The sequence below is a fragment of the Lepidochelys kempii genome, chromosome 8 (genome assembly GCF_965140265.1).
Source record: "Lepidochelys kempii isolate rLepKem1 chromosome 8, rLepKem1.hap2, whole genome shotgun sequence".
Taxonomy (NCBI): Eukaryota; Metazoa; Chordata; order Testudines; family Cheloniidae; genus Lepidochelys; species Lepidochelys kempii.
Window position 1 is genome coordinate 30,861,320 of NC_133263.1, and position 13,566 is coordinate 30,874,885.

Below are 13,566 nucleotides of genomic sequence, written 5' to 3' on the forward strand. Positions count from 1 at the left end.
CTTACTGCAGTGTCTACACCACACTGGGTCGATGGGAGACACTCTCCTGTTGACTTACCTTATGCTTCTTGTTCTGGTGGAGTACCGGAGTCGACGGGAGAGCGAACTGCAGTCAATTTAGTGGGTCTTCACTAGACTCGCTAAATTGACCCCTGGTGCATCGATTGCTGCAGTGTTGATCCCTGGTAAGTGTAAACATATGTTTAGTATTTGACAGCTGTCAGCCTGCAGTGTAACATCACCATTGGCATGCTGGACATGACCTCAGACTTCAGTTTAGGCATCAAAACAGTTACATTTTATATTTGTTATAACATATTTGGTTCAGTGAAGTTTTAAGTTCTCTATGAACATAAATCATATGCGACATGAAAGCACTCACTTTCACGGGTGCTGGTTTCTGATCAAAAATTCCATCACCGTTCAACCTTAAATCAAACTACTTTTCACAGAAAAACTCAGTGCCAAATGTGAACATAAGCAACTGCCAAATTTAAGACAACAGGTTCTCAGTAATATTTCCAAAAGGCAAAAAAAAAGTTTAGTAATTCAACAAAGTGTTAGGAAATTTTTATAATTAAGGATCATTTAGTATCTGACTTCCATGTACAGATTCTATCTGCTACCCAAGATCCATAAACCTGGAAATTCTGGGTGCCCCATCATCCCACACATTGGCACCCTGACAGCAGGATTGTCTGGCTATGTAGACTCCCTCCTCAGGCCCTACACTACCAGCACTCCTAGCTATCTTCAAGACACCACTGACTTCCTGAGGAAACTACAATCCATTGGTGATCTTCCTGAAAACACCATCCTAGCCACTATGGATGTAGAAGCCCTCTACACCAACATTCCACACAAAGATGGACTACAAGCTGTCAGGAACAGTATACCCGATAATATCATGGCAAACCTGGTGGCTGAACTTTGTGATTTTGTTCTCACCCATAACTATTTCACCTTTGGGGACAATGTATACCTTCAAATCAGCAGCACTGCTATGGGTACCCGCATGGCCCCACAGTATGCCAACATTTTTATGTCTGACTTAGAACAACGCTTCCTCAGCTCTCGTCCCCTAATGCCCCTACTCTACTTGCGCTACATTGATGACATCTTCATCATCTGGACCCATGGGAAAAAAAGCCCTTGAGGAATTCCACCATGATTTCAACAATTTCCATCCTACCATCAATCTCAGCCTGGACCAGTCCACACCAGAGATCCGCTTCCCGGACACTACGGTGCCAATAAGCGATGGTCACACACACACCACTCTATACCAGAAACCTACTGACTGCTATACCTACCTACATGCCTCCAGCTTTCACCCTGACCACACCACAAGATCCATTGTCTACAGCCAAGCTCTTCGATACAACCACATTTGTTCCAACCCCTCAGACAGAGACAAACACCTACAAGATCTCTATCAAGCATTCTTACAACTACAATACCCACCTGCTGAAGTGAAGAAACAGATTGACAGACCCAGAAGAGTACCCAGAAGTCACCTACTACAGGACAGGCCTAACAAAGAAAATAACGGAACGCCACTAACCATCACTTTCAGCCCCCAACTAAAACCTCTCCAACGCATCATCAAAGATCTACAACCTATCCTGAAGGACGACTCATCACTCTCGCAGATCTTGGGAGACAGGCCAGTCCTTGCCTATGGACAGTCCCCCAACCTGAAGCAAATACTCACCAGCAACCACACAAGAGCACCACTAACCCAGGAACCTATCCTTGCAACAAAGCCCGTTGCCATCTGTGCCCACATATCTATTCAGGGGACACCATCATAGAGCCCCCCCCGCTCTCCTGTAGGTAATAGCTCACCTTACCTGATCACTCTCGTAACAGTGTGTATGGTAACACCCATTGTTTCATGTTCTCTGTGTATATAAATCTCCCCACTGTATTTTCCACTGAATGCATCCAATGAAGTGAGCTGTAGCCCACGAAAGCTTATGCTCAAATAAAATTGTTAGTCTCTAAGGTGCCACAAGTCTTCCTTTTCTTTTTACTACTAGACTAGTTTCCATCTTAACTTTACTAGCAGTAATCCTATCATACTCTTCATTACTAACACATGCATCTGATTCGTTGGACAAAGCAGAGACAGAAATTAATTCCAAACTTCCATGTGTTGTCATGGGCAGATGGGGTGGGGTGGAAAGTCTTTCTGAAAGTGTCAGGTTTTGCAAACCATTTTCTGCTTCAGAGAAGACCTTTCTCTGAGCGGGCCTGTGTTCAGATAAACAGCTGATAATTTTGATTTCTGCCAGAGAGATCCTCCTGAGTCACTGGCAAAACAAATCTATCTGATGTACTATCAAAGGCAACTTAAATGCAGAATTTCACTATTAGTAGATGACACAAATCAGGGAAAATGCCAAAATTTAGACTTTCAGAACATTGTTCCACATCTGAACTGAGATCAGCATACCTAACCAGTCGGCCTGAGATTGACGTAATGTCATTTTGTTTCCCCTACTTCTTTTTCTTCCCCTCTCATGATCTACTTTCTCTTTTTTTTTTATAAGCAGTCTAGGAGCTGGCAACACCCACTGTTAAAGATGCCTGACACTTTCTCTTATAAGAATTTGTTTTCGGTTGCTTATAACTTTGGCAAACTAACCATTTGGGCTGAAATTGTCCATGCCAGATATCTGCCTCGGGCTGAACTTTTTTGAGGAAAATTTCAGCCAAAATGGTTCAGCCATTTCCAATAACAAAATACATTTTAGCCATGTCAAATTCTGTTGATCTTTTTGAGAAATTCTTGTTCCCCCATGCTTTGAAAGAGGCACCTGAAATTTGACAGGTGGGTGACGTGTGTGTCTCAAGGGGCAATAATGTAAGAAAGGTGAACTTGAATATTAAACACAGTGTATTAAGTATTAGGAAAAGTATAGCTAGCTGAGGCTGTGCTCTTCGATGTAAAATACGGTATAGGAGGAAGAAAGATTGAAAATTGTCCATCTTGAAAGTCTTTGTGACTCATTTTGAAAACTATTAATTCACTCAGTCTCAAGCTCATATGGGATGTCTGCTTCTCTTCTCCATAGCCCGAATGTCATGGCCAGGGTATGTGTCTTTCTGTGTGTCAGGCCTGATATGAGTTACAGTATAGAGGGCCCTCTGCCATTGGGTACCGAGGGACTCTTATGGTCACACTAAGCTTTGGCACCTAAGCAGTGAATATGCGATGCTTGGACCAAAATTTGCTGGGGTAACTATACTTTAAGTCAATGGGTAGGATTTTTGAATGGTTGATTTTGAAAATTTAATGGGAATGGCTACTTAACTTCCTTAAGCTCCTTGAAATATCTCAGCTAATGGAATTATATCAGGTATGAGTTTGGTTCATTGATTTTACTAGCTTATGCTCACCACAGCATCTATGGGCTGAGTCTTTGTTTAGCTTTCTGGAGGAAAAGGTTCCGTCCACCTTTAAAGGTGACCGGGCTCCCTCCTCAAAGGGTCATAGAGGGGAAGGAGGGAAGTTTTGCTAGAAGCTGGGAATGAGCGACAGGAAAAGGATCACTTGATGATTATCTGTTCTGTACATTCCTTCTGGGGCACCTGGCATTGCCGCTGTCAGAAGACAGGATACTGGGCTAGACGGACCTTTGGTCTGACTCTTTTGGCCATTCTTATGTTCTTTACAGGGATAGAGCAGGTTAGGGGAGAAGAACGGGAAGCAGGTCAGGGGGAGGGAACTGCCCTTCCTGCTGGCTGGAAGGGTTGTGGTAGTGGGGTATTTATACCCTATGTTGTTCCAGAAAATCCCTCTCTTACTTGGATTGGGTTGGCAGCATCTACCCACCCTGGAAATTTGCAAAACGACTGGTTTTCTCATGCCCCACTGTGTGCATTATGCTACTCAGCCCTTCTCTTTGAGGGCTGGGAAGGAATTTTCCCCTCACAGCCAGATTGGCAAAGCAGGATGGGGTGTTTTTTGCCTTTTGCATAGCAGATCTGGGAGCCAGTGGGGTGAGGGCAGGAGGGCAGGTTATAATGTTTCAATTTAGTGTGAAAAAAAATCTTGACAATTGTCCAATGCAAATGGATCCAGTCTCAGTGGAGAATCTGGCACTCAGACTCCCAATTTATCGTCTGAGGATTGTGATGCCAAAACATCTCTCTTAGCTTTATCTTGTCTTTAAGTACTATTTCTCCCCCTTCAAAGGTTTTTCTGCTTTATTTATGGCTCACATTTACTAGTCACAATTAGGTTTTCGCCAAGTTGTTTTAAGAAGGCACATGGCCGTAAATCTGTTCTTCCTCCATTAGGCTCATCCCTTTTTTTTCCCTCATCTAGTTAACCATGGGCCATGGTGTACTCTTGCAATCTAGCCCACAAAGGAAAAGAACAACTTCCAAGAGTTGAAATAAATTCAGTCAATTTAGTTTAAAAATATTCGTAATTATGGCTTTATCTAAATATAGGAGAGGCAGGCATCATTTTAAGTTCCTTAAATAATTTCTCCAATTCATGCACCTCCAGTTCTGCTCTGCTATTCAAGCTCTAATCCTAGAACATGGCTGCCAGTCACAGCAAACTGCGTTGACTTTATGATGTGCCCATTTTACCTTCACTCTAAGAATCCAGCATTGGTGTAGTCAAATGTTTTGATCCGTAGCTAGAGCAGTGGTCTATTTAGTACTCCTGTCATTAAAAAAAAAGTTTTCAGAAAGGTTCCCAGGCCATTCTTGTATCTAGAGTTAGTAATACATGGGGTGGATGTTATGTAGGTGTCTACATTTGCCAAGCTTATGTTCCATTTGCAGATGAATGATTGAAACTGAAAGAGAAGCACAATATTTTTGGATTCTGTGCAATTAAAATAGGGAATCCTGGAAGGGCTGTGATTAGGACCGGCTCTAGGCACCAGCAAAGCAAGCACGTGCTTGGGGTGGCACAATTCCAGCCATTCTTTCTGGGTTTTTTTTTGCTTGGACAGTTGTACTCTCGGAGCTTGGGCGGCAAATTTTTTGCTTGGGGCGGCAAAAAACCTAGAGCCAGCCCTGGCTGTGATAATGTCTCCTTTGGATGGTAAATATTAAGATTTTAATCGCATTTCCTGCATTTGCTTTTTTAATCAATTGTGCTCTGAACCTTACTTCACGTATATTTGTAAAGTGCCTTGAGAGAGCTTAACTGGCTTAGTGACCTCTCTGAATACAGGGCTATTCAGAAAGCTAGCTGATGGGCAGTTTATTTAGTAGCATTATAGATAATTTTACAGTGATTGAAATTTGAGACTTAACCTTGGCTCGTTATTGCCAGGATGACTGCATTAGGGCAAATCATGGGGGTGATGGTCAAACCTCCTGGGTTAAAGAGAGAACAAGGTAGAATAAACTATCTTGAATGCACAAATAAAAATGGTCTGAACAGCCTAAAAAACAGCAGCTGTTAAGTGGTCTAGCTTAGCTTATTGGTCATTCTTGTGATTTCATTGAATGTTGTTCAATGAAGACAGCTGCATAGAGAGAAGCTTGTTTCCAGAAACAAATGGGTTAAACTAGTCTGGTGCCAATAACTAAATCAAACTATTCTCTTGTTTTCTAGCAAAATCTCCCCCTTTGCTATACAATATGGCTAACACTTAGATGAACATAAGTGGAAGTTGCTGCAGACTTTCCTAGCAATTAATTTTCTGCACATAGATGTTCATATTGCTGCTCAGTCTCTGTTGATATGGCTATGCTGCCCATGCTGTGATTATTGCAAATATTTGTTACCTTGAAGAATCCATTTTTGCTACCAGTGTGAATTGTTGTAAGACTGAACTTCTTTCCATTAGATTTCCTGCAGATAGCTTAGCAGAAATCTCTTTCGATCCTGAACTCTATACTTTAATTTTAAATATTTTTTGCTCAGACATAAAAGGCTGCAGTATGTTATTAAATAAACCATATGGGGGCTATTAAAACTGTGTGCTGTTTTACTACCAGTGCTTTTAATATAATACATGTAAGCAACATCATTATTTGCATGGATAGCAGAATGTTAACTGCAAAAATAAAAGCGTCACAATTATGATCTGTTGATTATTTCACCTTCCTAAAGATGTAATGCTTTAAATCATGAGGCACTTCAAGACTGCCAGTAGCAACCTCAATTATGTTTTGGGACTTGTTCATATACACACAGCTTTGGTAATGTTGTCTGGATTTCCTGATTGACTCCACTGTGTCTGAAGGAAAGTCATGTAGGCTAGCATTTTTAAAGAACTCTAATGGTTAAACACCTAAAACTCAAAGAAATTCTTTGGGGGTTGGGTGCCTAGTTTCTTTATGTCCTTGAAAATCCTGGCCTAACTATCCCGCAATTTTTCTCAATGTATGGCATATAGATACTTCAATAACTACCTCATAAGACCTCATACATACGGCCAAATTAGTGCATTAGGGCTGAATGGGCAGTAGTCTAGTCCAGAAGAATAAACCGTTGTGGAGATGGGATTAGAGCTGAATGAATAACAGATTCTTAAAAGCAAAATAATAATGAACATCCTTTTGGGCTAAACTGAATTATTAGATTTTTGGTTGATCAAAAAGGTAAAAAATAACTTGTCCAATGAAATGGTCTGTTAGCCATTAAACTAAATGTTTCATTTAGATGAAAATTTTTTATTTTTTTAAAAATAAAAAAAACTTCAAAACAGTCCATTTTGAATCAAAAATAGAAACTTTTGAAAATATCAAAATGAAACATTTTGATTTTTTTCAAATTGTTTTTTACTGAAAACTTGGTGACATTAACAAGACGTGAAATGTTTTGGTGTCACTGTATTTTTTTATTTTTATTATTTTTTTTGCTGAAGAAAAGTTTTATTATAAAATGTTTATCCAGTTCTAGATGAGCTGTTGTCTTCTACTTGCTAGCCCACAGAGTAAGTGACCCAGAACTACTGTCAACTATGTGAGAATTCTTGTAGAAAAAGTAATAGAAGTCTGTGGGTTTGGATCAGAGTAACATGGTTCCAATCCAGTTTCCCTAGACATGAGATTTAATATAATTGTTGTCACTAGAACATGGATTTGTGAAAAGTGGAAGTACACTTCATATGCATGTTGTCTTATGACATAGTTGAACAAATATATTTAGATTTATTACAGCATAATCTGATTAAACATTATTTAAAAATGGAAGATTTCTATGGATATGAAAGTTAGTGGGAGTTGGGTTGTTGATTTGAATGGCATCGGCACTAGTGAAACATGATTTCTTCCACTGATGATGGGCAGCAGCTAAATCCTGATTATCTTCTTATAAATGTAAGGGAAAGTAAGCTATTCAGCACACAGCTGTTTTTACGGAAGGGGTATTGGCTAGATTTTTTTTATACTCATGTTTCTTCCATGAAATTTAAGTGACCAAATACCTCTCAAGAAATTTCATTTAAAAAAAGATACTGCTTGCACTGCTATCTATTGATTTCATTTCCTGATGATCTTATTTGTGTAAATTTGCTTGTTTTATCTTTTTGAGGCTGTGTGCTGTTTAGGCTAGGGACTTAATCCCTTAATTTGTTGTTTTTCAATTAATCTATTTGTGAAGAGAAAGTTTAGCTTTTATACACAATAGTTGCTGATTGGCTTTTGACCAAATTTCACAAAAAAGCCAGTTTTTGACAGAACTCAAACCTGGAAAATTTCAGTTCCCCAGTTGAATTTTTTTGGATGGTAGTTATGAGTGACTGAAAACAGTCGTATGCCGCTTTACCTAGTGGTTGCTGTATTGTCCCAATACTACTGCTAGTTCGGTTTTTTTAGATAGCGAGTTGGGTTACTGTGAAGATTGGATTTACTGGTTTTATTAGAAATTTAGCTGAAACTACAGTACCTTCTAGACAGGCCTTTCAGTCATGTTTAATCCCCATGATTTAGATTTGGTTGGGACAAAAGAGGTTCTAAAATGCCCTTGTAGGCCAGCATGGACATGACCAAACTATGTTACATCCATGTTCTAAATCTGTGTTCTAGTGTTCTATCTATCTTGTGTGAGGAGAACATATCGCTATCGCATTTTTGGCCCTGTGTCCCAATTTACTGGGTAAAATGTCAGAAATAGATTGAAAAACCTGCTTGACCATTTGTGGAGGCTCAAAGAGTTCAGTTGTCTTTTTTAAATGATTTTGTACATCATCATGTTCGCTGGGTTTGAGTGGAGCTGAAAACAGAAGCATCATTATGCATGGGAAAGAACATTTTGGGCAGAATTTTCAGCCCATGCCAAAATTAGTATTTATTGATCATCAAAATGGATTCAAGATTGCATCTGTAAGAAGTCTGAATAAATATAATTAGCTCTGGGGAAATATCTGGGCATTTGGACAATTTAAAACTCACATCTTTGGTTATTACTACCAAACAGGCTGTACTGAGGCCTTTGTGGAATGAAGCTGTCATGCTGTTTGGTCAGAGAGAAACTTAGCCTGGAAAAACAACTTCAAAAGAAAAGCACACTACACTTTCACACACATTTTCTAGCAAGTTGTGGTCTTCAAAATGTATGACAATGGCTAACATAATGGTCTTGAATTCTGATTAGTGGGCACTGTTTGATTACATTTCTATTTGGTGGTATAGTTGGGTCTTATAAGGTACCAAATTATGTATTTTAATTTTCAATTAACATTGGACTGGGAACAGTTATGGGTATGGCAGTTTCTGCTGCTAAAGCTATAACATGGATTTATCTTTATACAGGTTATATGAAGGAAAAGAACAGACAGAATTTGAGGAATCTATGAGGAGACTCTTTGAATCCATCAACAACCTTATGAAAAGCCAGTATAAAACTACCATTTTGTTGCAGGTTGGTACTTCAGAAACAACAATATGTTTTATTTATTGACAGTGTAGTAGTGGTGATACATTTAGATTATTTATTCTTTACCCATTACATATCTATTCCTTAACTGGCAGAGCATAGATGGACAGTTTGTTTAATTACTTTGAAGCCCAAGGTTGACAAGTTTAGAGGAAGATGCATGGTTTGTACACCTTTTAAAAAGGTAGCTGGTTAAATAGCTAAAACCCAGATGCTGCAATTTTCTAAGGAGCCTATAGGAGGTAGGCCCATAGGTGCTGACTCTTTTGGTTTTGCTGGTGGGTGCCCCATCCTGGTTCCACCCCCCTTCCCCAAGGCCCCGCCCCCACTCTGCCCCACTCCACCTCTTCCTGCCCCTGCTCTGCCCGCTCCCCTTAGGTCTACTCCCCTGAGCATCTCCTGCCCACTGCTCACTCCTTTCTCCCCCCCCCCCACCTTGAAGGTGAGGTGTGTGTGTGTGGGGGGGGCTCAGCCTCCCCCCAAAACTGGCAATTTTCAGCATATTTACACACTTCTTTCTTATTCTGTTATCGAATGTGTCTATATCATTGGCGTCTTAACAATGTAATCATTATTAAAATAGTAATGAAATATATCATTACATTTTCATGAATTACAGTATATTAAAATTGTTACACTCAGCTACAAGCTGTCTTCACTAACATCCAAGTTTAAAGACATTATGTTTGCTCTGGGCTTCACACCTGCTTAGGGCCTGTTTGGGAGCTGAGGCCACTGATGGCTGTGGGGAGAAGGTCAATGAGAGGGACAAGCAGTGTAGAGTCGTTCCCCTTTCCCTGTCCCTTTCTCCTCTCCCTGCCCCTTTCCCTTTCTCTTGTTTATTCTCTAAGTCCTTGCTCCCTTTCCTGATGTTTTTCCCCCTTCTTGTTTCCCACTCATGTCCCTTTTTCCATCTCTCTCTATTCTCCATCTCCTGGTGGCTCTGTCTAGTGCCTGCTCCCACCCACCCACTCAAAGTGGCAGAGGAGGTTCCCCCTCCTTGAGTGGGAAGGTTGCCTAGTGGTTAATGCACAGGCCTCGGGCTTAGGTGTTCTGGGTTTGATTCTCTGCTCTGCCACAGGCTCCCTGCTTAGCCTTGGGAAAGTCACTTCACCTCTGTGTGCCCTAGATCCCACCTGTCAAATGGGGCTAATGCTGACCCTGCCTCCTAGGCTAAATCCATTCATGGCTGTGTGATGATGGGGGAAATGGAGATACCAATGCGGGTAGATTTGGGCTGAATTTCTCCACAGCCAGAGAATGAGAGCCAGCTCTGCAGGGTGGATGGGAAAGAGAGGGGCTCAGGCCAGCTCCACACAGAGTGGGGTTGGGGCTTCAGCCCTCCAGCTTCTGCCACTAGGGGTGGCTGGGGCTCCGAGCCGGAGACTTCAGCCCCACATGTTCTGCCAGAGTCCAGGGCTTCTTCCTGCCCTCCACCCCCAGTGCGGCTCCTGCCGGGGCTTCTCCTCCCTCCCCCCACAGTGCAACTCCTGATGGGGTCCAAGGCTTTTCCTCCCCCTCATCCACCACTGCACCCAGCCCTAAACTAGCTGGGCTCCCTTGAGTCATCTGATGCCTTCTGTGGCCAGAGTGGAGCCTGGCTGGCAGGGAGCAACCATACTCTTGGAGGACATGGCCATCAGCCCAAGAGGTGTGGGGCGGCCCTCGGTGGCTGTGCTGCCGCTAATAGCCCAGCACTCCTGCCCACGCCTAACTCTAAGGATTTTTTTTGTGAGACTCACTCAGCCCCTGCTGGAGTGGGGAGGTGGGAAACAGCTGATCGCAGCCTGCCCGCCAAACAGCTCATCGCAGCTGCACACAGGCTACCCATAGGAAACAGCGCAGCTACTGAGGCACCTGCAAAACAGTTGATCCCTGGCTGCCAACAGCGGGTCAGCCCAGTGGGTGCTGAGCACCCCCTATTTTTTTTCTGTGGGTGCTCCAGCCCCGGAGCACCCACCAAGCCAGCGCCTATGGGTAGGCCCTCAATTCCTCTTGAATTTCAATGGGAATAGAATACCTAACACTTAGGAAAATGCAACCCAGGGATCCTTGAGGTGGTGACTCTAGCATATTAATTAAACAATCTGTCCCAACTCATAGTTGGCTCAGACACTCTGATTTCCTTCCCCAGACCTGAGAAAGGGCTCTCTAACACAAAAGCTTGTACCATCCAACAGACATTGGTCCAATAAGATGCTGCCTTACCTACCTTGTGTATCTCAATTGAAAAATAGACGTTTTGGTGTCTGAGCTTTTACAATGAGTTATCTAGACAGCAGAAACTACTGACTATAGGTTGAAGGCTTTGCAGTCATGTAAATGTCAGTCACTTTTATCATCCACAGAGACTCACATCTGTGAATAAACATACTTGCACAAAAATCAGGAAGAGAAGGGTTTACTAAGATATATCCAACTCTGCATAAATTATAAATTAATATGCCCCTAATAGCAATAAAAATCTGAAGTTTGCGTGTGGCCTTATAGCAGGATATAGTTTGTTTTCAGGCAGGATGGTAACATTAGCATTTTATGAACCCTTTAATGCCCCATTTTTCATACTGTTGGATATGATTTTTTGTTTTGCTTAGTTCTCTGTTTTGGTATCTTTGATTTAAAATGCAGTGGAAATGGAAGACTAAGCAGAGCAAATTTGCGGCTGTATTTGATTCATTTCAACGATCCTTTTTGGAGTTACATTTCCCGTCACGCTTTCCTTAGAATGATGCACAGAGCTGTAAAGGAACTAAAAACATAAATCTATTTTCACCTGAATAATAACATGCTTCCAATAATGTTCCCAATGTTTTGGAAAGGAATTCAGGATGTTCTGTACCCTATATGACAAATGTATAGATGATTTGCCAGGAGCAGGCTAAGTATTTGGAACAAATTGCATCAGGAGCAGGATACTTTTTGGATTTTAAAAATATTTTGCAACTGTCAGAACTATAAAGGGACGGGTAACCAACTTTCTGTATATGGTGCTGTAAAATCCCTCCTGGCCAGAGGCAAAACCCTTTCACCTGTAAAGGGTTAAGAAGCTGAGGTAACCTCGCTGGCACCTGACCCAAAAGGACCAAGGAGGGGACAAAATACTTTCAGATCTGGAGGGGGTGGGGGACAAAGGGTTCTGTCTGTCTGTGTGATGCTTTTGCTGGGAACAGATCAGATATGCAAGCCTTACGACTCCTGTAAAGTGAGTAAGTAATCTAGCTAGAAAATGCGTTAGATTTTCTTTTGTTTAATGGCTGGTAAAATAAGCTGTGCTGGAGGAAATGTGTATTCCTGTTTTTGTCTTTTTTTTGTAACTTAAGGTTTTGCCTAGAGGGATTCTCTCTGTTTTCAATCTGATTACCCTGTAAGGTATTTACCATCCTGATTTTCTTTAATTTAAAATTCTTCCTTTAAGAACCTGATTGATTTTTCACTGTTCTTAAGATCCAAGGGTTTGGGTCTGTGTTCACCTGTACCAATTGGTGAGGATTATTATCAAGCCTTCTCCAGGAAAGGGGATGTAGGGCTTGGGGGGATATTTTGGGGGAAGACGTCTCCATGTGGTCTCTTTCCCTGTTCTTTGTTTAAAACGCTTGGTGGTGGCAGCATACTGTTCAAGGACAGGGCAAAGTTTGTGCCTTGGGGAAGTTTTTAACCTAAGCTGGTAAGAATAAGCTTAGGGGGTCTTTCATGCAGGTCCCCAAATCTAGAGTTCAGAGTGGGGAAGGATCCTTGACAGCAACAAAGCAGTATCCAGAAGTATTCAGTAGAATCGTACTTCAGCATTACATAGTGTAATGGGTTGTACTCTACATTGCTTATAACACACTGTTAATGTTAGAATATCTTAATACCTGTATTGCATAGGAGGCACGTGCAAAAATTTCAATGTCTCCTGCATTTAGTTTCCGAGTATTCAAGCTTGTTAGAGTGAGATCTCTGGAGTAAAGTAATTAAATACGTTCGAGGCATTCCCCATTGCTGGTTTAGTGAAAATGATCAAAATATATATGCAAGATTTCCCATAGGATGAATGGAAGGAAATCTTCAACAAAAGGTGTACTCCTGTTAATTAATCTGGTTCTTTTACTTTGAGATGTTGTTAATCACATCTTTTAAATCTTTTGATACCTTCTAACACCACTTAACCTGTTTCAATGAAGTTTCTAATAGAAACATGAACAAAATTTTACAGATGTAATGACTGACAATGTTTGGGGGTATTTTTAGTTCCGCTTGATTGCAAACATTTTGCTTAAAATGTTCTTTGTTTTTCATTCTTGTGAAAACAGTCTTCATGATCAGAAAGAACAACTCAAATGAACTTCACTAGCCATGGGAAACTTGTCTAGTTAGCAATTTGTGTCATCCCCGAGATAAGCAGAATATCTTTTGTTCCATATGAAAAATGGATTACCAATGGGAATAAGGGACTGCTATCCCACATTGGATTAATGTTGGGTTATGTGGGATGGGAGTGGAAGTTAAGACAGAATTTGGTTCTGCAGCCAACAGAGTTACTCATAAAAAAAAAAAATTAGCCACACTGCAACAGTCATTTAAAAGATGTACATACTAGCAGTAAGATTGCCATACGTATTTATGGCTACATTGCTCATGTTTAGGGTGGTGGTTTCTATATACTGTACTGGATTTTAAAATTGCACCTGTCTGGGAGAAGAGTTCCTGTCATGCAGGGTGAACAC

General features: G+C 41.2%; 1 protein-coding gene across 1 annotated transcript in view; it reads left to right on the plus strand.

The window, feature by feature from the left end:
* Nucleotides 1-13,566, plus strand: part of DOCK2 (dedicator of cytokinesis 2) — a 501,787-nt gene that overhangs the window by 110,524 nt on the left and 377,697 nt on the right. The window contains exon 23 of the mRNA XM_073355961.1: nucleotides 8,737-8,845. Within this exon, the coding sequence (XP_073212062.1) occupies nucleotides 8,737-8,845 (109 nt within the window). The remainder of the gene's footprint in view (nucleotides 1-8,736; nucleotides 8,846-13,566) is intronic.